We start from the raw sequence: 23,008 nt of genomic DNA on the forward strand, positions 1-23,008 counted from the left end.
ACAGTTGTGCAGCTGTGTCCTCTTTGCTGGGAAACAAATTATTTCTATACCACTTAGACATTCTGAATTCTTGTACTGGGGAGGGGGGGGAGGAATAGTCCTGTGCATATTATGCAAACTAAGAAAATCTGCATTTTGCATTATTTGGTTTTTGAATCTTACTACTTTGCATAATTCATTTTGATATTGGTCATAAGGAACATATAAGAATATATGAAGCTACCTTACACTGAAGGGAATAAATGGCTTACCTAGCTTAGTTTTCTTTCCTCCCATGGGCAGAGGCTCTGCATGATCTCAGGCAGAGAAAGGTCTTCCCAATATCTGCTTAGATCAAGGACTGTATCTTAGACTTCCACAGATGCACTTCCCGACTAAGCCCTGCCACACTCCACCTCTCAGAAATTCTTCCACCACCTCTTCTGCTTCCAACACTACAGCAGGAATCACAACTATAAGGGCTAGAAGCCAGTGGTTTTTTAAAAATTAAGGGGGGGTACAATTCTCAGAAGGCCAAATTCTACAATAATAACATGCATGCTGTGTTCGTCTGTTCTTTTGCTTAATCATAGCATACACACAGCCCAGCAGAAAAGTGTATCATGATGGTTATTCCCACATTTGAGCTGCAATAAGTATCAGTGCAGAGATTCTACCTTTGTACACATGCAGCAACATGTTTCAAATGCTCCACTGGTCATGACATTTTTTTTATAATGCCAACAGGCGTGATCTTATAGATACAAGTTATGAGCATGGAAACCACACAGAATCCCTCCCCCACCCTGCCAATGCTGGCAAGCTGAACCTGGGTTGTGGCCCAACACTAGAAAGCCAATTAATTTCTACCTAGCTGAACTAGGAATTTGAACTTGGAACTCACCACACTGCCCTAACATGTCCCATTGCCATAAGCAGACCCACAAATCAAGAGAGCTGCTTGTACACTGATCTCCAGACTCAGAGATCAGTTCCCTGGGAGGAAATTTCAACTTTGGAAGGCAGATTCTGTGGCATCACACTGTCGCTGAGTTTCCTCCCCTCCCCAATCTTCACCATGCCCAGCACTGTCCCTAAATTTCTAGTAATTTATCAAGCTGGAGTTGGCAATTCCACACAAGCATGGAATTCAGTCTTTCACATGAGCTTCAACATTAAATAATTTTAATGTTATTTATTTTTAAAGTAAATCCAGAGCCTTCCTGGCTGTAGAGATACATTTCAAAATTTATACACAGTGACTGATGACGTTTTACAAGCCCAAGAGGGCAGAACCAGGAACAGGGCAGATGGGAGCTGCTGTTGAGTAATAGTCAAAAGAGTAAACTAAGGTGACCAAATCTCATCTGAGTCACAAATATATTAGGTGACCTTAGGCCAGCCATGTTTTTTCAGCATCAGTATTTCATTTTTTATATGAGTATAATAATACTGGCCTACCTTGCAATGCTGTTGTTAGGATTACTGACATATATAAGAAGCACTTTGAACTCTGAAAGTGCTATACAAATGCCAAGCATCATTACAGTGATGCATATTCTCAATGGCAAACAAATTAAGGCATATGAGTGCCAATTATGCAAGTGTTCTTGGTCTGTATAACTATTCATGGCAACTGACTGTGTTGGGGTGTGGCTGTATCCCAAAATGCACACAACACTAATAATATCACAATGAGAATAATAATATTTAATTTATATCCCGCCCTCCCCGCCGAAGCAGGCTCAGGGCGGCTCACAACACAGGCACTTCAACAATTAAAGCAATACATATTATACGTACATACATATTATAAATCAAACATTTATAAAATTAATCATCACTGTAATTAAAAAGCATTCTAAGATTAGATTAATATTAAAATCTTGGTGTTATACATCAGTTTTTCTATGGCGACGGTATTCATTCAACAGTATGCTGTAAGATCATTAAGTAAAGGCCAACTGAAAAAGAGCAGTCTTGCAGGCCCTGTGGAACTGAGAAAACTGGAGTCAAAAAATTACTAACATGACTCCTAATATTAATCATTTACATAATGATTTTGAGTGTTTCACATATAATTTCTCTGAAAATTTTAACAACCTTGTAATTGGCCTATAACACTATAATCTCTATACTGCATAAGGAAGGGGTAGGGAGTACAGGGCAGGGGTGGGGGAAGAGTAGCTTGCCTAAAGCACCCTTGTAAGTTAACTTCTGAAATGAAATTTGAACTGGAGACTTCCCAATACCAAATGAGATTTTACATTAACAGTACAGGTGGCACTGAAAATGGCAGCTACCTCCTTACCTCTCCTCTCCAGTTCCATGGCATCTAACATACCACTCATCTGAAGATTCTTAATTTCCCATCTCCACTACATCATTGGATGCCCTTGATACAGGGCTAAGAAATGCAGAAAATGATAGGCCCTATTAAACATGGGATAAATCCTACTAAACATTATAGATCAAGGAATTATACACCAGCCTGCCATTTTTGACAGCAGCTGTGTATTTAATATAATGTTCAGACATGGTGCTACATTAGTTCTTGCAAATAAGCTTCATAAATGAAAGCTAATCACCTAACTAGATGCCAGTTTTCTGGATGGTCATACTACAGTTGCCCAAGAGACACAATGGCACACCCAAATCTGAACTACAGGCACCATCAGCCTCTCCCTTTCAGCATGTGACACAACAGTGACATCTAGAGGTGAACCCATGTCATAAGTGACCCATCTATGCTAGGAACGAGAGAGCAAGGGTCCAAGGCATGATATTCAAAGCAATCACTGCATTAAACGCCATCCTGCCACTCTGAAACGTCACATTTCTGTATTTGCAAATGGTGGATGGATCAGCTTGTTTGCCTCCCAAATATGAAATAGGGTTGCATGCAGGGTCAGTTAAGGGTTATTAATATTAACAAAGCCCACGTCATTCTGTAGGACATTGTTGACTGTGTGGTTTTTTTCCAGGGTTACCACATCATAAACACACTTGTGTTTCTGAGAAGAGTTACGCAAGTTGTACACACGCAGTCATGCAAAGAGTATATAACTTTTACTACTCTTAGGACAACAGATCCATCAAAGTCTGGAGAAACAGCAACAACACAGGGAAGCAGCCAGGGCCACATTTAAAAAAATCAGGCCAGCCAAGATCATGAGAGCACTAACACCCCTTTCTTGAGGTTTTGTTTGAATGTCAACTCACAAATGTGCGTTGGTGTCCAGGCACCATATTGACTTGCAAAACCTTAAAAGAGTAGAGCTACATTATTTTAAGCAGTTTTCTCCAATACCAATCTGCTCACCATCAGATAAACCACTGAACATGCCACAAATGCTAAGATCCATCATTTTGTTTGCTACCATGTTAGACTTGGGTGACTGAGAATGCAGATGAACAACTGGGCACCAGTGGCCCGGATCCAGCCTAAGCAGAAGAAGCCATGAGTCTTTATGTATCTTTCATAAGCATGTAACTATGTTGCTTATATGTGTATGTTCTGGAAGTGTAAAGGGCTACTGCCAGTCTGGTTCCAGAGAGGCTCTTTCAAGAAGCACATTGGCTCCTCAACTGATGAGGTCACAGCATGCCCAAGCAATCATGCTCCACGTATGTGAAACCTTGAATGCAAATCAATGCCAGGTCCATTCTAGAGCCTAAACATTGGTGAGGTGAGACAGACTGTCCCAGTACCAGGACTTGGTTATCTGAAGGATTACAGCAGCCAGAGAATCCAGAAATTGGTCGTCATAGCATAGGAAACTTAGAAATCTGGGGACTGAAGTTTTTCTTACCAAATTCACTAGCACACAGGTGCTCAAGGATAGCATCTGACTTCATCTCATTGTCACAAGGAGGACACACAGTCGTGCCTGGAAAGAGAAGAGAAAGCAGTTTAGTACACAGCAGCAGCACAAAAGGAAAATGGGTGAGATGGCCAAACCAGATTTGGGAAGGCATCTGGAATACAGGTTATGAGGGGTATGTAACATTTTTTCCCAAATAAGGGAGTTTCGGGGGCAATAATTTTTTTTAACCAGGCCAATGTTTTAGCATGTTTTGCAGATAAAATTAATTTAAAGAGCTATCGTGTTATTTATTGGGAGAGTGAATCTCTCACACACAAAAAAGCTTGTATCTCATGAAACAGACACAAGATGAAGCAAGCCCATTAGGCAAATTTGGCTGTGGGCAAGATAGCCACCTTACTAAAGCTGTAGAGGTCTGGGTCCAGTTAGTGTCTGGAGAGCAGACTGCCCTTGAATTGAGACTTTCTGTACATCTTCATGGCTCCCTGGAGGAAAGGCTAGATGTGAATATAATACACAAATATACTTATGGGAGCAGCCTCACCTCACTTATGTTCAAAACTAGCCATTCTCTAATTCAAAGCTGGCTGTAAGGATCCTTCCAAAGCACTGGAATGTGGACATGCTCTGGAAAAGCATCTGCTCATGTTGATTTTCTCCTAGGAAATCTTACCAAGAATGCAAGTCAGATTAATTAATGCCCAGAGACCTTTTCCAGTTCTGGATATGCACCTTTCTGCCTTTTGAGTTCATATGTCAATTCTGAAAAGCAAAATCCTTCACCAAATTTATACCTTTTGTGTATTGATTTTACAGGCTTCAGGCATAAAACAACTCATACACAAGCTAAACTTTCATTTTTTCTCACTGGGTTGGTCTTAAGTATCTTTACAATTGTTCGACTTTCTCATTTCTGTTTCTTTTTTCATGTTTTACTTGCCTCTTTGCTCATCCCTCCTCCCCACCCCATGTTTATATTTCCTTTGAAGTCAGCCAAGAAAAAATGTGGGGGAGAATTATGAGATTTTTCTAAGTGATGCATCCAAAGAAAACTTCCCTTCCTAGTTTGAAATCCTAGTACACAAACTCCAATAAGGATGTTGGAAGTTCCCAGAATGCAATCATAGCTTAATCCCTCTGTAAGGTTGGGGGGGGGGGGTAGCTGTAATAAATCTCTGGAAACTTGTTCTCCAACTGAGTTGAGGTTCTCCAACAAAGAATGCTTAGAATCATCACAAAATTATGACCCCAATTTCTTTAGGGAGGTTATGGCCAATAAAGTGGGTTGAAACCAGTTTCAAAGTGATTCAATTTCATACTTCGTTTGTACTGAGTCGGAGGAAGGGAAAGTACATGTTTTGGAGGAGCATACACATTCGTGCTTTGGGTTGCTGCTACTCAGAGAGGGGAAATCAAATACATATATAAGAATCAAGGGGCTTCAGTCCTATGTTGTGGGGGGGTTCCAAGAACAGAGAGAGGGAGAGAGTTCTAGCCCACCAGTATTTCACCTATGCTGACAGTATTTCAGCCTAGGGTTCAATATCAGGTATTCTGTTTAGCAAACCATGAACTGGGAGCACTGGACATTACAAGTCTCCCTCTCCCCGCTCCCCAATTTACTCCAGAACTTGATTCACCAAGTGCCACCTGCTGGCATACCAAACCCACCTCAAACACTGTCCCTATTCCCAAACACTAACACCTCTAATCCTGCATTTTGACTAGGTATTTTTAAAATCACAACCCGGCAGCTCTCCTGGAAGAAGCCATCTCACAGCAGTGCACAGCAGAAAAAGTATCCAATAGATGAAGCTGCTTCATCCCTTGTTTCATCTAGCTCAGTATGGTCTATTCTGAATGGCAGTGGCTCTCCAGGGTCTCAGGCACAGAAAGATATTTCCAAAATTCCTGTTACCTGACATCCTTTAACTGTCGATAGCAGGGATCTTGTCCAGAAAAGGCTGCCGTTGATGAATCAGCTAAAGCAATATGCCACAGAGATCTGGATATCTAGCTACAGGGTATCCATTAAACAATATCAAGAAACCAAGACAACCAAAGGATCAAGTCTAAGCTACAAATTTATATCACCTTTATTCTGTTTTAACTGTAATGGCTCCCCCAATGAATCCTGGGAATTGAAGTTGGGCAAGAGAGCTGAAAATTCTCAGCTGGAGTTTCCAAGCCTCTTCTCACAGAACTACAGTTTCCAGAGTGTTATTATTAATGCAGTTTAACTCTATAGTGTAGCTTGAGTGTACCTCAAGGCTCCTTCAATGCTAATACCCAACTGAGCCTGAAAATGCTACTTTCCAAACTTTATTGTGCTTTTTTACAAACTGCTTCCACCATAATACTTCTGTTGACCCTTTCCAAGAACATGGCTTGAAGCAAACTTACTCAGGGAAGGGATAAGAATGTGTAATGCTCTATTAATTGACAACTCCCAATGCATACATGGGTCTGTAGGCTTTGCAACCTCAGGTTTAAGACTGGAGGAATTCAAGCAGTTCAGAGGCAAAAATAAATTCCCTTTCTCAGGTGTTAATGGGAGAAGGATGGAGATTGGAATGAAAATGACTTTATTTTTTCAATTGATTTCTGGAGGGGCACCAAGATTTGATACTGGTCTCTGACCTGAGTTATTTCAGCACTTGAAAACTAGCCAACAATTGGAATTTACATATTTTTAAAAAAGACAAGTTAGTCTCTGCTTTTCCACAGTATGCAAATTTCTGCAAAACAAAACAAAATCTCTTATATATATGTTGGCAGATAAAATTAGAGTTTCCTATATGCCCCAACTAAACAGTGATAGTCCTTAATTTCTGTGCCTGGAAAATTCACAGAATCCATTTATTTGTTGCCTTTCCAAGGCACCCTATTTAAAGTTGCTGGCATTATCAATATTCAAAGTGCAATTCTCTGCCTAGAAAGCGAAACCTCTGAGTGGGAGAAAGATGCAGCCACTAACTCATGTAAATCTTAATGTATGTCCATGAACATTAAAGCACCACGCTGTACACAGCCTGCCATTTACCACACTTTTTTCTATACTAGGGAAGTATATTTGGAAGCACTGATGACCTGTTTGTTGGCCAATTCATTTTTTCCCTTATATACGTGTAACCCAAGGAACAAACACACATTCCCCTGGCTTTTAAATTAAAGGATTTTTGAAGGATAAAGATGCATTCCATCTAGGCAATGAGGAGAATTCCACAGTGTAGAGTGCTGGAAAGGGTGAGGTTTGCCAAGTGATGTCTGCTATAAGAATGAATTTGGGTAAGATCAACAGACTTCGCTCCAACTGGCTTGAGTTTCCTTACCTGTGAAAGGTAGGAATTCAATCACTGGTGGGGCATTACCTATTTTGAGGGTGAGTCGGGGTGCAAGCCCTTAAACTATCAGTTCCCTAGGATTATTAAACATGTCTCTAAATTACAAATTCTGTCCCTCCGATAACACAACAGTGCATTTGCAGGGGTTTCAATCATGTGTTATGAAGAGTTCCCCATCAGCCTTCTCTTTCACCTCAGATAATGAATGCATTTTGGTAAATGGGCACTGGGATTTAACATAGCCTCTAAAACTTCACAAATTAAAAATATTGATATCTTCTTGTCGTACTTATATTGTCACAAAATCCATCCATTTTTCTCTTTGCTTCTTCTGTCATTGCTTCTGTTGTGTACTGCCTCTTTAACATACTAACCCAGAAAGCCTCAGAATATAAGCAGGCCTTGTTCAAGCACAGATGGAAGAACAATTTCATTTTTGTTGCTGGTCCCTTATAGAAGTTGTGGGCCTGCAATAATTTCTTCAAGCCCAGACCAGGACAATTCTAGGCCTAGATAGACCATCAGGAAAAGTTTTAGATAAGTATTTGCTTGGGTTGTCAGCTTCCAGGTGGGGCCTGGAGATCTCCCACTTTTACAACTGACCTCTAGCTGGCAGAGATCAGCTCCCCTGGGGAAAATGGCTGCTTTGAAGGGTGGTCTTTATGGCATTGTACCATGCTGAGGCTTCTCCCCTCCCCAGCCCCCCTTCTCTCCCAGATCCACCCCCGAAGTCTCCAGGTATTTTCTAACACGGACCTGGCAACCCTTGCTATATCCCCCCCCTTTCAGTTACATTGCATGCCCTAAATTCCCCAGTGCTGAAAAATGAACCACTGAGTTAGAAAATGCTGGATTTTTGTCGCTGTCCTGCACAGTAGTTTCTGTCCCTTTTTGTCCACTATTATAATAAGTGAGAATATTGGCCAATGAACCAGTCTGAGATATATATTACTTTGGAGTTTGCAGTGGGAGATTTGCCTCCAGCATGGCAAGAGAGACAACGGGAAAATTTTAAAGGATTTCCTTTCAACCTAGTATCTGATTTTCACTGTTAACTAATAGGGTTGCCAGCCTCCAGGTAGTAACTAGAGATCTTCTGCTATTACAACTGATCGCCAAGTGACAGGCATCAGTTCACCTGGAGAAAATGGCAGCTTTAAAAGGTGGACTTTATGACATTATACCACTTGAAGTCCCCTCTCTAAACCCTGCTCTGGCTCCACCCTCAAAATCTCCAGATATTTCCTAACCTAGAGCTGGCAACCCTACCTACAAACCATCTTGCTGTAACTTCTTTGTGTAAAAGTATGCAGCCACTCACAAATGAATAACTACTACCAAGCTTCTATTCAGTATGGTGTAGTGGATAAAAATGTCGGTCTAGTATCTGGGAGACCCATGTTTGAATCCCCACTTGTGCTGTGGAAGCTCAATGGATGATCTATGGCCAATCAAACTTTCTCTACCTAAACTGCCTCAAAGAGTTGTTGTGGAGATAAAACTGAAGTGAGGAGAACAATGTAAACTGCTTTGGGTTCCTACTAGGGAAAAAAGTAGAGTGCAAATGAATTAATTACATAATATATATCTCTCTTGCCCCCAGATTTGGGATTAGAAATAAAAGACCAAAGAGCCATGGTGCTCAGGCAGGTTTAAATTCCAGAACCTCTCTCAACAGAAATTCTCCACTGCAGAAGCGGCATAATGTCCAAACAGAAATAAATGGCACCATCACTCACTGAGAAAAGCAAGATATTTGGAAAGATCTAAATAAATGAACCAAGAATTTTTTTAATGCTGAGATTGCAAATACTCTGCACATATACAGGGTGTTTTTCTTTTGCCATATAGTAACCACATACATCCTCCAAGTAAAGCACTCGTGCTCAAGTGTTCTGGGCAGTTATACGAATGGATCTAGTCAGACATATTAACGATATTAAAACAGAAAAAGGTAAGACTAAGATTGTGGAAATTAAGAAGAGGTGGTTTGATTATCTCTCTCGCAATAGCTAAAAGCAGGGGAGGCCAATAATGATATATTGGTTAAACTCCAAAAAGTATGCTTATGGCTACAGATATAAAATAAGGTATTATACTGGTCGTTTGGGGGGGGGGGGATAAAAAGGAAAAGGGGGAAAGGGGGGGGAGTGCTCTGGGCAGTTTTTTTTTTTTTTTTTTTTAAAGCCAGAAGCTGCTTGGGACAGCTTGGTGGATTCACACCGCCAAGGTGCCTCACTTGCGCGCTTCCGCTTCCAGACGCTAGCAAGGCGACTGGTATGTGGGTCTAAAATTTGCAACCACTTCAGAAGTGGTTGCTTTTTGAGCTGCTCTGAAGACACCAGAGGATAGGGTGAGTACGGGATGGGGACGGGCAGCAGATGTTAAGAGTTTGGAAGGATTTTCAAGTCGGCTTCTAAGGCGTCTGAGTCGGCCCCAACTGCCTGTCTGTTTTCAGCCACAGTATGCTTTTCTTCTGCAGTCTTTCCTCCCCAGAATGGTTTCCTTGACCAGGAAACTGGAGAAAATGTGGTCCAAGAGGAGGGACAGACTGCAGTGGGGGTGGAATAGGAGAAAGATGGAGTATCCTCCTCCTTCTTTCCTGGTGATTCTTTCTGCAGATGCTATTAACCCTCGTCAGTTTGCACTTCAGAGGCAAGTTAGGGCCAGGAATATGTTGAGCAGCAATGCACAGGAATGCAGTTCCAGCTGGCTTGGTATCAGGGGGTGTGGCCAAATAGGCAAATTAGTTGCTGTCTGGCTTTTTGTACAAAAAAAACCTTGCACAAAACAATGGTGACATCAGGGGTGTGGTCTAATATGCAAATGAGTTCATGCTGGGCTTTTTCTACAAAAAAAAGCCCTGGTTGGCAGATATCTAGTTCTGCTAATCGTTCTTTTTCCTAGGGCACAAAGTCTTTGACTAGGAAGGTGTCTGATCTCCTTTATATAAAGCCCTCAACTTTGAAGTCAGAAAATATGTTTCTCTGGTTTGATATATTAGATTATTTGTTCTGTGTATTTCTGAAACATCAAAATGTCATTCCTAAGCATTGTGTTGATAGATGAAAGCAAATATTCATTGAGCTCAGCATTCCTTCTCCAATAGAGACCAAATGAATGACTCTAGGAAGTTCACAAGAAGTTCGGAAAGAGTGCATGAAAGAAATGCCAAGTTGTGGGCAGGACAAAGTAAAGATGGCCTTCAAGAACCTCTCGACTGTATAGTTTAATAAAACAAAGTGTAATTAATTGCTGGGATGGGGCGATTAATTAAATCCAGTAAATAATAATAATACTCCATCAACTATGGATGCCCCCAAATGTTCCATGAATTTGTCTAATCCCCTTTCAGAGAAATCTGCACTTTGTTCACTGGTAGTGAATTTCATAATTGAATTACTCATGGAGTAAAGCAGCACTTCCTTTTGTATGTCCTAAATCTACTGACCACCAACTTCATTGAGTGCCCTTGAGTGCAATATTATGAAAAAGGGAGAAAAACTGCTATCCTCTTGCACAACCCCATGTGCAAATTTATAAACTTCTGTTTCACACCGGGATTTTTAAAGAAACAGCCCATCCAGAACTCATTTGTATATTAGGCCACACCCCCTGACACCAAGCCAGCTGGTACTGCATTCCTGTGTATTCAGAAAAGGCCCTGCTCATAGGAAAGGTGCCTCAACCCCTTAATTACCATCCCTATACTTCCTCCAAATCTCCAGTACCTTTTCTGAGATATGGTGACCAGAACTATACACAGTATTCCAAATGAGGCTGCTCCATAAATCTACACATGGCCATTATGATATTGTCCACTTGTCCCCTTTTCTAATAACCCCCAGCATACAGTTTACCTTTTTCATGGCTACCACAAACAGAGTCAACATTTTCATTAATATATCCTTTACAACCCCAAGACCTCTTCCCCCCAGCCCTCAGTCTCTACCAATTCAGACCCTATTGGCATATAATTATAGTTAGGATTTTTTTCTCCAATATGAATCTCTTCATATTGACCTACAATGAGCTTCATTTGCCATGTTGTTAGCCATTTACCAAGTTTGGAAAGATCCTCCTGAAGCCATTCACAATCCACTTTGACTTTCATCATCGTGAATAATATGGTATCATCTGCAAACTTGGCCACTACATTGTCTAGCCTAAATTTCAGATAATTTATGAACAAATTAGACAGCATTGCTCTTAATATTGATCCTTTTGACATACCACTGCTTAATATCCTCAGTTGCACAACCTATTCATTTATTTCTCTTTGTTCTTGTCAATTAACAATTTTTAATCCATAAAACAGGTTGGAGCTTTCTCCCAGGTGAAATAACCTGGATTCCCATACTGAGGTGATAAAGTTTAGCACGTTGATTTCTTTGCCCTGATGATTAACTTGATGATTAATTTGCATCCTATTCAAGAAGCTTTATCTCTGGGGTCCTCTCTTGTCCTGCTCAAACTTCCCAGCTAAACTCCTACACAAAACTCCTGTTAGCACACCCTGTTCATATGTTCTGCTCATATACTTCCAGATAGACTGTATAACTTCTTAGCAAATAATTAGGGCTTAATTAGGACTTACTCCTAGGGAAGGCGAGGACAATCTGTACTCACTCCATTAATTTCTAGATGACGCTTCTATCCTAGACCCGTGCCAGTCTGGCTTCCGACCGGGCCACGGGACGGAGACGGTCTTGGTCGCCTTGGCAGATGACCTCCAACGGCAACTGGATCGAGGCGGTGTAGCAGTGCTGATGTTATTAGATCTGTCGGCTGCATTTGATACGGTCGACCATCGGCTACTGATCCACCGCCTCGCCGACATTGGGGTTAAGGGGTCTGCTTTACAATGGCTCTCCTCTTTCCTCATGGGTCGGGGACAAAGGGTGGCGATCGGGGGTGAACGATCCCAGAGGCGCACACTAGATTGTGGGGTGCCTCAGGGAGCAGTCCTCTCCCCGATGTTATTTAACATCTATATGCGCCCCCTTGCCCAGATTGCCAGGAGGTTTGGGCTGGGCTGCCACCAATATGCGGATGACACCCAGCTCTATCTGCTAATGGACGGCCGGCCCGCCTCCCCCCCGGAAGACCTGGATCGGGCGTTACAGGCTATCGCAACGTGGCTTAGACTGAGTGGGCTGAAGCTGAATCCGGCAAAGACAGAGGTTCTCTGTGTGGGTCGCGGCGCTCCAGGGAGGGAAATATCCCTCCCGACCTTCGATGGTGTGCAGCTAAAGGCGGCGCAGCAGGTGAAGAGTCTGGGTGTTTTACTGGAGCCTTCATTATCAATGGAGGCCCAGATAACAGCCACTGCCAAGTCAGCTTTCTTCCATCTGAGGCGGGCAAAGCAGTTGGCCCCTTTCCTGGAGCGTCGGGACCTAGCAACGGTGATCCATGCGACGGTCACCTCACGATTGGACTACTGTAACGCCCTCTACATGGGGCTGCCTCTGTGCCGGACCCGGAAGTTACAGCTAGTGCAGAACGCGGCGGCCAGGCTGTTACTTGGTCTCCCAAGATGGGAACATGTACGGCCGGGGCTACGCGAACTGCACTGGTTACCGATTGTATACCGGGTCCAGTACAAAGTGCTGGTTATCACCTTTAAAGCCCTATATGGCCGAGGACCAGCCTACCTGAGGGACCGTCTCTCCCCGTATGAACCCCAGAGAGCACTGAGGTCAGTAGGAAAGAACAGACTGACTACCCCTGGGCCAAGACAAATTAAACTACAGAATACTCGCTCTCGGGCCTTCTCGGCCGCAGCCCCACATCTCTGGAACCAACTCCCAGAGGAGGTGCGGGCCCTGCGGAACCTTGATCAGTTCCGCAGGGCCTGCAAGACCACCCTTTTTAAATTAGCTTATGAATAACTGAAAATCCGCCATCAGCATCAACCAGAAGAGTGTCAAGGATAGCGTCATAAAATGTTTTAGTTAATTGTTTTAATTCAGGCTTTTAAGGTTAGTTTAATGTTAATTTAATGTTCCTAGTGTAACTGTTTTATTGTTGGTGCACCATTGGTCACCGTATTGTTAGCCACCCTGAGCCTGCTTCGGCGGGGGAGGGCGGGGTACAAATAAAATTTATTATTATTATTATTATTATTAATTACCAAAAACAGCAGAGGCCATTCATACATGTATGCCTAGCCCTTGATGACTACAGCATCAAAGGAGTGATGCAGCCATAATTAATCAAAAATCACCGAAAGACTTTTCATGACATCTCTTATCACCCAAATCCTCAATGGTTCATGTGTTCTGCTATGAGACACTTTTGAGCCTGAGTAGAAAAGCAGACTATAAATAAAGTAAATAAATATGTTCCAGATGAATATGTAAGATGCTTTAATTGAACACCGAAAAATCAAGACTAAAACATTTTGCCAATAAATAAATGAGAAAGACTTCATCAATTTAAAGTTCCTTGAGCAGATGTTTCCAGGATAGGTGCCATCTGATAAGCAGCATTCCTCTCTGTCTTGGGAGGAAATGCTTCATCTGAGGTAATGCCTGCTGTACATCATTTCAAAACTTGGGGAACATCCTTCCTCATGAGGTCTGCTTGGCACATCCAGCGTCAGCATTTAAGAGCCAAGCAAAGATCTTTCCATTCCATCTAGTTTTCAATTAAGTTCTGGTTTTGATTTTGAAGGGTGGCAGCCATTATCCACTTGCTGACATTAGGGATGTGCAAATGGCTGCTATTCCATTTCATTTTCATGCTTGTTTATATTGTTGTTAACAACAATTTTAGTTCTCTGCTTTTTTGCAGTTGTTTTTTTTTCATAGTTTGCTCATGTAGAATTTTTATACACAATTCATATGGAAGTTATATGTTCAATATACATCATTTATACACAATTTGCAGAAGCTTTATTGACATACGTAACATTGAGATTGTGTACATTTTAAAGGAAAAAGTCAATGTGAGAAAAAGATAGTGTTGCGAAAATAAACGTGGTCTAATTTGTAGAAGGACAAACTGAAATTAAAATGGGGGTTTTAAAGTTAAAACAGCAGAAATGACACATTCATCCCTAACTGGTATTATTCTGCTGTGGTATTTTGCGTATGATTTTATCTGCTGATGTTAAAGCCTTAGGTGTTTCATTTGGTTTATCTGCTACAGTTAGCTGTATTTTACTGTATATTGATTTATTTTATATTGTAACCCTGTTTTACGCAACTTTGAACTGGGTAAAAGAAGAAAGTGAATATTATTTAAGAAATAAATTTTGGTTTTTTTCTTCAGCACTATTGTTTTATTAATATGCAAATATATGCAGAATAGTTTTAATGGAGTAAAATTCATTATGACTGACAGTGCAGTTCTGTGTAGGATTACTCCATTTGCCATCTATTAAAATTAACTCTGTTTAGTAGTGTAGTGTTTAGTACTACACTGGAAATCTACTAAGATTTCTTTAGTCAAGTGAAAGCCTACTAACAGGAAGCCTGAATACAATACATCCATGTTGCGAACATGTGCAGGTATGCTTATTGCAAACCTGCAGTTAATTGAGACTTCTTGTTAAGCATACATTTGGCATCCAACTTGGATTTGCTTCTGTATTGTGTGTGAAAATACTCTGAACCATCAAAGGCTGTACATGGACATGTGAACCAGCTCTAAGTCTGCATAGATAAATATGCAAGTTGTGCTATAGAGACCAACATCTCAACCTGAGGAAGAAGAACATAAGACATTCTTCACATTCACAGTACTCCTGTAGAATTCACAGTATTCCTGAAGATATCAATGTATCCCATACATGTAGTAATGTTCCATCTCCATAAATCCCATGAAAATATGTGACTGAACATTTTGCCTGTGAGAAGCATGTAGGAAGAGACATATTGTCCAACATAAGCTTATGTACTGAGTTTGTGTCTTTCAGGATGTTATGGAAATATTATAATCCTGTGCCTGAGGAAAAGCATTATCGAAACAGCAATTGAAATACCAGCTGTCCTGTTGCACACATCATATTTTCATGGGATTTATGATGGAACATTACTACATGTATGGGATACATTGATATTTTCAGGAATACTGTGAACTCTACAGGAGTACTGTGAACTGTATTCAGAAGGATTGGACTGAGAATTTCTTTGTGTGAATCATATTTCTATGGTTTGCCTGTGCTTATTGTAATAAATATTGTATGTATTTTAGTAATTTTGGTCACAGTAACCTTTGGGTTTATGTTGTTGGTTTCCTGTGTGACCTCTATCATTGTATGTTGTTACCACGTGGAGGCTGGCAACCCTATCACATGTGTGCATAGGTACACATGCTCACTAGAGATAGAATGTATATGCTGTCTGCTCTGAGATTTATTCTTTACAGTTCCTGGTAGAGGCCCTAGCCCTGAAGACCAACAGCTCTAGCAATCCACATTCAACATTTTAAGAAGGCATACCTAGCCTGTGACTAGAGTTAGCTTCTAGTTCTCCCCAAAACTGTCTACATAACAGAATGACCATTGTGAATGCAGAAATTGGCCACCTTGCCCAATGTAATCAGGGCCAGTCCTATCATTAGGCAGGTTAAGATGGCTGCCAGTTATCACATATTAAGTTTCCATATGAACTTTCTCAATTGTTGGGCTGATTTTTGGAGGCCCAGCTCTCTGTGCTACCATGGTACAATAAAAAGCTACTGCAGACAGTAACTTGGCTGTACGACTGAATGAACGATTTATTACCAGCACACACCTTGGTTGTGGAATTCCCTCTTCACAGCTATTCAGCTGACACCTAGCCTGTTAAGTTTTCAGAACCAGCTTAAGACTTTTTTCCCCCTAATCTACCCAAGTCTTTAGCAGAATTTCAGGGAAATGGTTGACTTCTCTTTTGTATTATATTTAATCTGCTGTGTTTTTAAAAGAAAAAAGTAGACTGCGGCTGCTTATAGATTCCATTTTTGTTGCCTAATTGTTTTTGAATGTGTTATTGTTTTATAATGTGCTTTTAATGATGCTGCTTTTCTTAACATCTTGTTTTCAGTTTAATAATTTTTGAACACCATTGCACGGGCCATCAAGTTGAGACTGTGGCCCAGAAGTAGACTAAATAAATAAAAACATCATTACATTTTTACCTCCAGAGTAGGAAAGGGATGTCATTTGGACTTTATTGCCTCAAGTACCGAAAATGTCTTTATTTTACCTCTGTCTCATAAGGTTTAAAAACACTTGTTTTAAACTTTAACCATCTTCTGTCTCTTAATGATAAACTCAAATCTGCTGCTTCCTGTGGCAGATAGGGTTCCCAAGTCCAATTCAAGAAATATCTGGGGACTTTGGGGGTGGAGCCAGAAGACTTTGGGGGTGGAGCCAGGAGACATTGGGGGCGGAGCCAGGAGCAAGGGTGTGACAAGCATAATTGAACTCCAAGGGAGTTCTGGCCATCACATTTAAAGGGACAGCACACCTTTTAAAATGCCTTCCTTCCATAGGAAATAATGAAGGATAGGGGAATCTTCTTTTGGGGCTCATAGAATTGGACCCCCTGGTCCAATTGTTTTGAAACTTGGGGGGGTATTTTGAAGAGAGGCACTAGATGAGGAGAGGACTAGATGCTGTACGGAAAATTTGGTGCCTCTACCTCAAAAAACAGCCCCCCCAGAGCCCCCGATACCCGTGGATCAATTCCCCATGCCCTATGGGAATCGTTCTCCATAGGGAATAATTGCCCAGTAGACAGTTCCCCTCCCTCCCCCCCCGCCGCTTTCTGAGCCTCCAAACCTGAGGATTGGCAACCCTCTCTCTCTCACTCACACACCCACGTGCGCACACAGTTGCTCTGCAAGGAAAGCAAAACAAGCCGAGGGACTTGTTTGGTGACCCTTCCCATGAAGTACTTCCTGCTCAACTTTAAAGATACAGAGACACACACACATTCTGAAACGGACCTGTTTGCGGGTTTCTAAACCTGCCCAAGACCTACAGCTGCATGGTGGCTAAGGGGGTGGGGCTTCCACCGCCAGCCAGCTGGCTGGGGGCGGGGAGAAGCCTGTAAAACCAGGGGATCCCCTGCTGGGACCTGGGGATTGGGAAGCCTAGTGGCAGATCTCCACACCTGCCTCATGAGAAGGTCAGCTCTGAAAATACCAAGTAGGGAGCAATCAGGGGTAGAGAATTAAAAGCAAAGAAGAAGCTAAAGGTAAAGCTAAAGGTACCATTTATAAAGTTCAATTCAAAATTCCATTTTCCAGTTAGAAACATTAATAATATAAAATTCCCAGTGTGTTTCAAGACTCTTCCTCAGTATAATACAGTGGGTTCTAACCATTGAAGAGGCAAGGTGGTAGTGAATAACAGCTCTTTATTAGATACAGCATGGTAGGTGGCTACACTGTAAAGACTGAAGAACTGGGCCAACGGGCCAACTATATACAACTCAGGGTGCCCGCACAAGCACGTTATTGGGTCATTCAAACCGGTGGGGGCTCATGATTGGTGTAGGGCAGCAGGGATTTGGATCCTGCTGTCCATTGTTCCCAAGTCCCCAAGTTCTGTTCATATGGCTCCAATGAGCCAGAAAGGAACAGACAATTCAGTCCTCTATTGAGTCCACATAGACAACACTCAGGAAACATCTACAAATTTTAACAATCTCACATAAATAAGGAGCATTAAGAATGCTAATCACATATGTTAAAATATTGAGAATAGATGACAGACTTTTAAATATATATATATATATAACTGCTAACTACAAAAGTGAATTTTACATAAAATTATTTACAGAACATTTAGTTTCTTCCGTGTTTGGTGCACTGTCCCCCCACCACTTTGGACACTCACTTTAAAAAATAATTATACGCATACACACAAACCTAAGGGACACATGAAATTATCTGAAACTAGCAATATAAAGTACAGTGTTAGCCACAGAGAGAAGGTAGCCTCTTTCAGAGATCACTGTCATCCTTGAAGATGCCATGCATATCCCAAGGCACTTTCAAGAACACACCTATACTTTTACACCATTTTCACAACACTTACAAGCATTTGATGCACAGTGAAAAATGCATGCATTTCTATGGGGAAAATCCAGCTCAAGGAAACACACACTGGTGAGAAAAAAAAGTCTAATGGATTAATTTTTCACAAGGGAGAAGGGAAATCAAAACAGATCTTTTGAAATCTTTTAATGAATTATATACGTATCGTGAAAGTTCGATTAATAGGGCCATGATTGTTATTGTGTGTATGTATATTTTCTTTATCTGTCACTGACTTTATTGACTATGTTATTGCTGGCTGATCTAGGATCATAATTAAATTAAGAGAAGTATTTAAGCAGAACCAGCAAGTTTGCAAAATTCAGTCTCATCCCCAAAGGATAGTAAAAGGGCACTCATTCTCTTTTTTTTTGGCTATTTATTTTATGTTATTAATTTTAATTAAGTCCTAAACAATATTTTAAATACATACCCATTTTTAGATTCTGGCTGTTCTGCAGTAATTTTTACCCCACCAGCACTCTACTGTGATATACCCTGAAGTCCCCTCATGGCAAGATTTCTTGCAGTGGGACAGGATGGAAAGCTTACCAGAGCAGCACCTCTCCAAGAAGAAAATTCCAAAGCATAGAAATAGCTGTGAGTTGTCTAATATACAATATTGTAACAAAGGTGCAATATCAAAGGTCTCTATTGAAGGAGAAAGTATATATTCTTTATCCAATGGAATTCTCATGAAGTTTTATCAGAGATAAAGTTTAAAACAAAGTGTCGTGCAGCTAGTTCACAGCTGGAAGCTGCCAGGATGCCATGAACTATATCCATACGTTTGGAGTTAAAGATATCCCCTGTCTCCCTTTGCACATGACAGAGTCATTCAAGGCAGACTTGAATACCAAAACCATGAAGGGCCCCTCAGAACAGTATGCTGAGTCTCAAAATTTCACCTGCAGAGAACACTGCAGCACTAGCAGGCCAGGAGTGAGGAACCACACATACAACACATACACACAGCAAGCACATAAAAGGGCTTTCTTTGTTAAAAAGGTAACTGCACTTCATGAACCCATGCAGAGAATAGCATACTTCGCTGTTCACAGAGATTTTGAAAACATTGCCTGAAAATCACTTGCATAGGGTTCCTGTGCTGTCAGCTGCTTCCTGCAAAATGCCCAAGGGTTGTGCTTTGGCCCCCAGCCTAGGAAATTATTGTGTCCAAACAAAAGAGGAAGGGGGGATTTAGACATGAGGAAGATTATGCGACAACATACAACAAGTGCAGCAATTCTTTTAGGCCCAATAGTCTCTTAAAATCCTGGAAGGAAGCTTTTGGGTTTGACATCTTTCTTCCACATTTTCAGCTCTCTAGAGCAAAAGAGGCAGAGACGTACATGTACAAATACACACACTGCACTGTTAGTTAAAGCTATGATAATTGGGGTCCATGCAAGATCAGGAATAACTTCTCAACATGTGGCTGTTTCGCATATCATGATGAGAAAGAATCAGATTTATTCCCCCCACCCCATCCCAGTGCAGCCAATCCCAGTTTCCTAATGCAAGTACCTGTATTTAATGATTCAGCATGCACATCTAAAAAATCACATACTATGTGAATTGTGTCACATGCATTTTCCTACTACTTCTTTAAAGGAGAAGTATATGTACTTTAATATATTAAACAATGTAGTTTAATATAATATTGAGGATCAGATTTTTAAAAGTTTTATAAGGTAACCTAATAAACATTTTCCTACCTTTAAACTACCTCTGTAAAGACTGTGTTCTGAGGCAGGAAATGGTAGAAGACAGACAATAGTTTTTAACAGAGAGAGTGGCAGATTTGGCCACATGTACACACATCTTTCTTCAGTTTCACTGTCATCGAGAGCACTGCAGAAACCTGCCAGGTCTGTTTGAACAGAGAAATTAATGAGATAGCAAAGGAGACTGTACTCATCATGAGCAATGCTGGGCTGTATCAGACCAGTTTCGACTCTCTGAAAAAGTGGACTTTGTCTTGAAAATGATAATGATAGAAGCACCATTATTTTTGGGCGTACAATATCGCACTTTTATAGCCTATAGTTTCCAGTAAAATGGGTTTGGATTCCAAAACTTTGGAAGGTTTCTGAAGCATCATTGGGAAGTATAGATCTGAAATTCAGGAAAGAGAGACAGGCTCAAGTCTGTCTGAAGATGCCATTCTCTGACCAGAAAACTTTCCCCCCTAACTTCCCCAGCATGGGGATTTTCTGTAATTATTTCACAAGAAAATAAATGCACTCTGCACTTGCTCAGTGGCGCTTTTGACTCTCATTACTTCGCATGTTTCAGCACTGAGCCCTGACAGTGAAAACACATGTGGAGGCTCAGGGTCAAACAAGTCAAGATGACGTCATCGTTTGTATGTTGGACTCATTCGCAATAAAGCAGGGAGGTCTGCACTGAACAATAAAAGGAGTACATGGGAAAGACTTCCCCACCACCACATCTTACCTCCCCACCATCTCCAGGTACTTTTCTCCCTTCCTGCGTGCAAGACCAGAAGTGAAACAGGAACAAAGAAAAGGCAAGGGGAAGTTCACTATGTCTTTCTCTTTAACAGTTCAAGACATACACACCAACTTTATATGTAAACCTAGTGGACACATAAAAAGAAATATATGTCCACCAAAGACACATCTAGTTTGTTCCTGAGCACTAGTACAAATTAGGCCAATGATATGTTGATAATAGTACATCCATCTCTTAAAAACAATTGCCTGTATACAGTCAAATGCATAACTTTGTCTATAATGCCCTTTTATTTCTTTGTAAAACCCTTGATCAGAAAACTGGAATAGACTTCTTAAGCGTTGGTGTATAACTGAAACAAATGGGTCTTGTTTAAAAAGAAAGATTTTGGAGCCTGCACTGCTGAGACAGCTATGCTGAAATGACCAGAAACAAATCCCTCTGGCTTTAAACTTCGGAGCAGTTATGAAAATAACTTCTTCCTGTCCAGAGATTAGCCTGCTTTATTTTTTAAAGAAGTCCACCCTGAAGCATTCTGCTAGATGGTTCAGAAATGCTCAGGAATGTGTGTGAATGGACCTTTTTGAAAAGAGAGCGAGAGAGAGACCACCTTTGTGCTATCAAATTATGTTATGCATCTGGAGACTGAATCCACTTCAGAAATGACATTTCAAGCTACACAAATCAGATCTAGGGGGAAATGCATCCTACATAAGTTAAGAGTCTTAACTCTTTAAGATACTCAGGATTTATGTCTTAAAATGCACTGAATGACAGACAGACTTACTATCCAAGCAAAGCATACAGAGACAGAAATCTGAGCCACAGAATGCAATTCATCAGGAACTTCTCTTGCGCAAGCTTCACTTAAATGAATGGGAACCACAAAATTGTTCCTGTGCTTTGTGCTACTCATTCATTTCAGTAGGACTCGTACAGAAGAACTTCCCAAAGCGTTGTACCCTGAAAGAGCTCATTAGCAGCAAAGGGCTCCATTTGGATGCTTTGGTCTGCAAAACATCTTAGGTAAACTACATAATCAGGATTGCTGTATCACAGCAAAAAGTGCATTCTTCCAAAAGCAAAAGCAAAAACAAACAAAAAGTCAGGAAAAGATACACCTGGAGTATTACAGAGACCTATGTGTGGAATCTTTTCTGCAGCAGATCTGCAGATTCCATAAGACTCTGCTCTGCAACTAGTTTTGCCAGCTGTCCTTGTCTACAAGGCAGTAGGACCTTATGGGCCAAAGCCCAGTGTCCCAGCTCCAAAACTGCTTGATGCCAAGGCCCACTGCTCACCTGCACCTTTCCTTTCACTCTAGATCAGAAATGGGGGGGGGGGGGCAGAGTGCCACCACTCAGGAGGTGGCATTCAGCCCAGGAACTGCAAGTTGCTGAGCCCTATTTGAAAATTATTATAGCTCATAATAAGCACAGTCCCAAAAAGTAACATTAAGTTAATTCTAACTTGCCCAAAGCAACTCAGCAAGTGTCATCACCTGGCAGGGATTTGAACCCAGCATTTGCTCAGGCAAGGCCAAACATGTAGCTGCTATACCACACAGGCTTCTAGGCTGGCCAAAAATGTTTTGGTGCATGGGATAAAATATGCATCCAGCTCCCCCCCCCCCCCCCATTTAACATAGGAAATTTCTCTGGGTGTGGAAAAAGCAGGTGACATGGTGCTGTGCTGATCCTGTCAATGGGCTTTTAATGTGCTTGGGGGAGTCCTTTGGTTATGCTAATCCATACTAGCCAAAAGTCAGGTGATTAACACAGCAAATGTAAAGCAAAGAAAGATAGTTGTAGGTAGACAACACTCCTCTTCCCACTATGTCTGCTATCCGGGAGTATGTGAACACTAATGTAGGCTAGTTCACACAGAGATGGAATCACTTTGCTTCTCTACACAGGGATGCTCATTGCCTGCTTGCTCTATATGTCATTACTGCCCACTTGAGGAGAGGCAACCAAATGTCTGAAACTGGCTCTGTTGGAAAGCACGGTGCTCAGGAGTTTGGGGCATGACATTAAAAGACTTAGCTGCAATGGCTTATTGCTGGTCATTACTACAGCCATCCAGGGATTGCATGTGCAACCCAGTCCTAAAGCTTTGAACTGGGCAGGTGCCAAGCCTACCAATAGACTGCCTAAGCAAACAAACAGCCATGCTCCCATTGTACCACAAACTCACTAGATGGCTTTAAGCTGACTGCTTATTCTCTCAGCCTTCTTTCTCCCTATCTTCTGTACTAGGGACACAATAACAGGCTCCTTCTCAGGGTTCTTGTCAAAGACTGTTTGAGCATTTGAAAGTGCTATATAAATGTGGTTGTGTTTGGTT

At 41.4% G+C, this 23,008-nt stretch overlaps 1 protein-coding gene across 1 annotated transcript in view; it reads right to left on the bottom strand.

Annotated features, from left to right (window-relative positions):
• Positions 1 to 23,008, bottom strand: part of SFRP1 (secreted frizzled related protein 1) — a 62,160-nt gene that overhangs the window by 36,937 nt on the left and 2,215 nt on the right. Inside the window, exon 2 of the mRNA XM_060251065.1 lies at positions 3,792 to 3,869. Coding sequence (XP_060107048.1) covers positions 3,792 to 3,869 — 78 coding nt within the window. The remainder of the gene's footprint in view (positions 1 to 3,791; positions 3,870 to 23,008) is intronic.

The sequence above is a fragment of the Heteronotia binoei genome, chromosome 12, assembly GCF_032191835.1.
Source record: "Heteronotia binoei isolate CCM8104 ecotype False Entrance Well chromosome 12, APGP_CSIRO_Hbin_v1, whole genome shotgun sequence".
In the NCBI taxonomy this organism is placed as follows: Eukaryota; Metazoa; Chordata; class Lepidosauria; order Squamata; family Gekkonidae; genus Heteronotia; species Heteronotia binoei.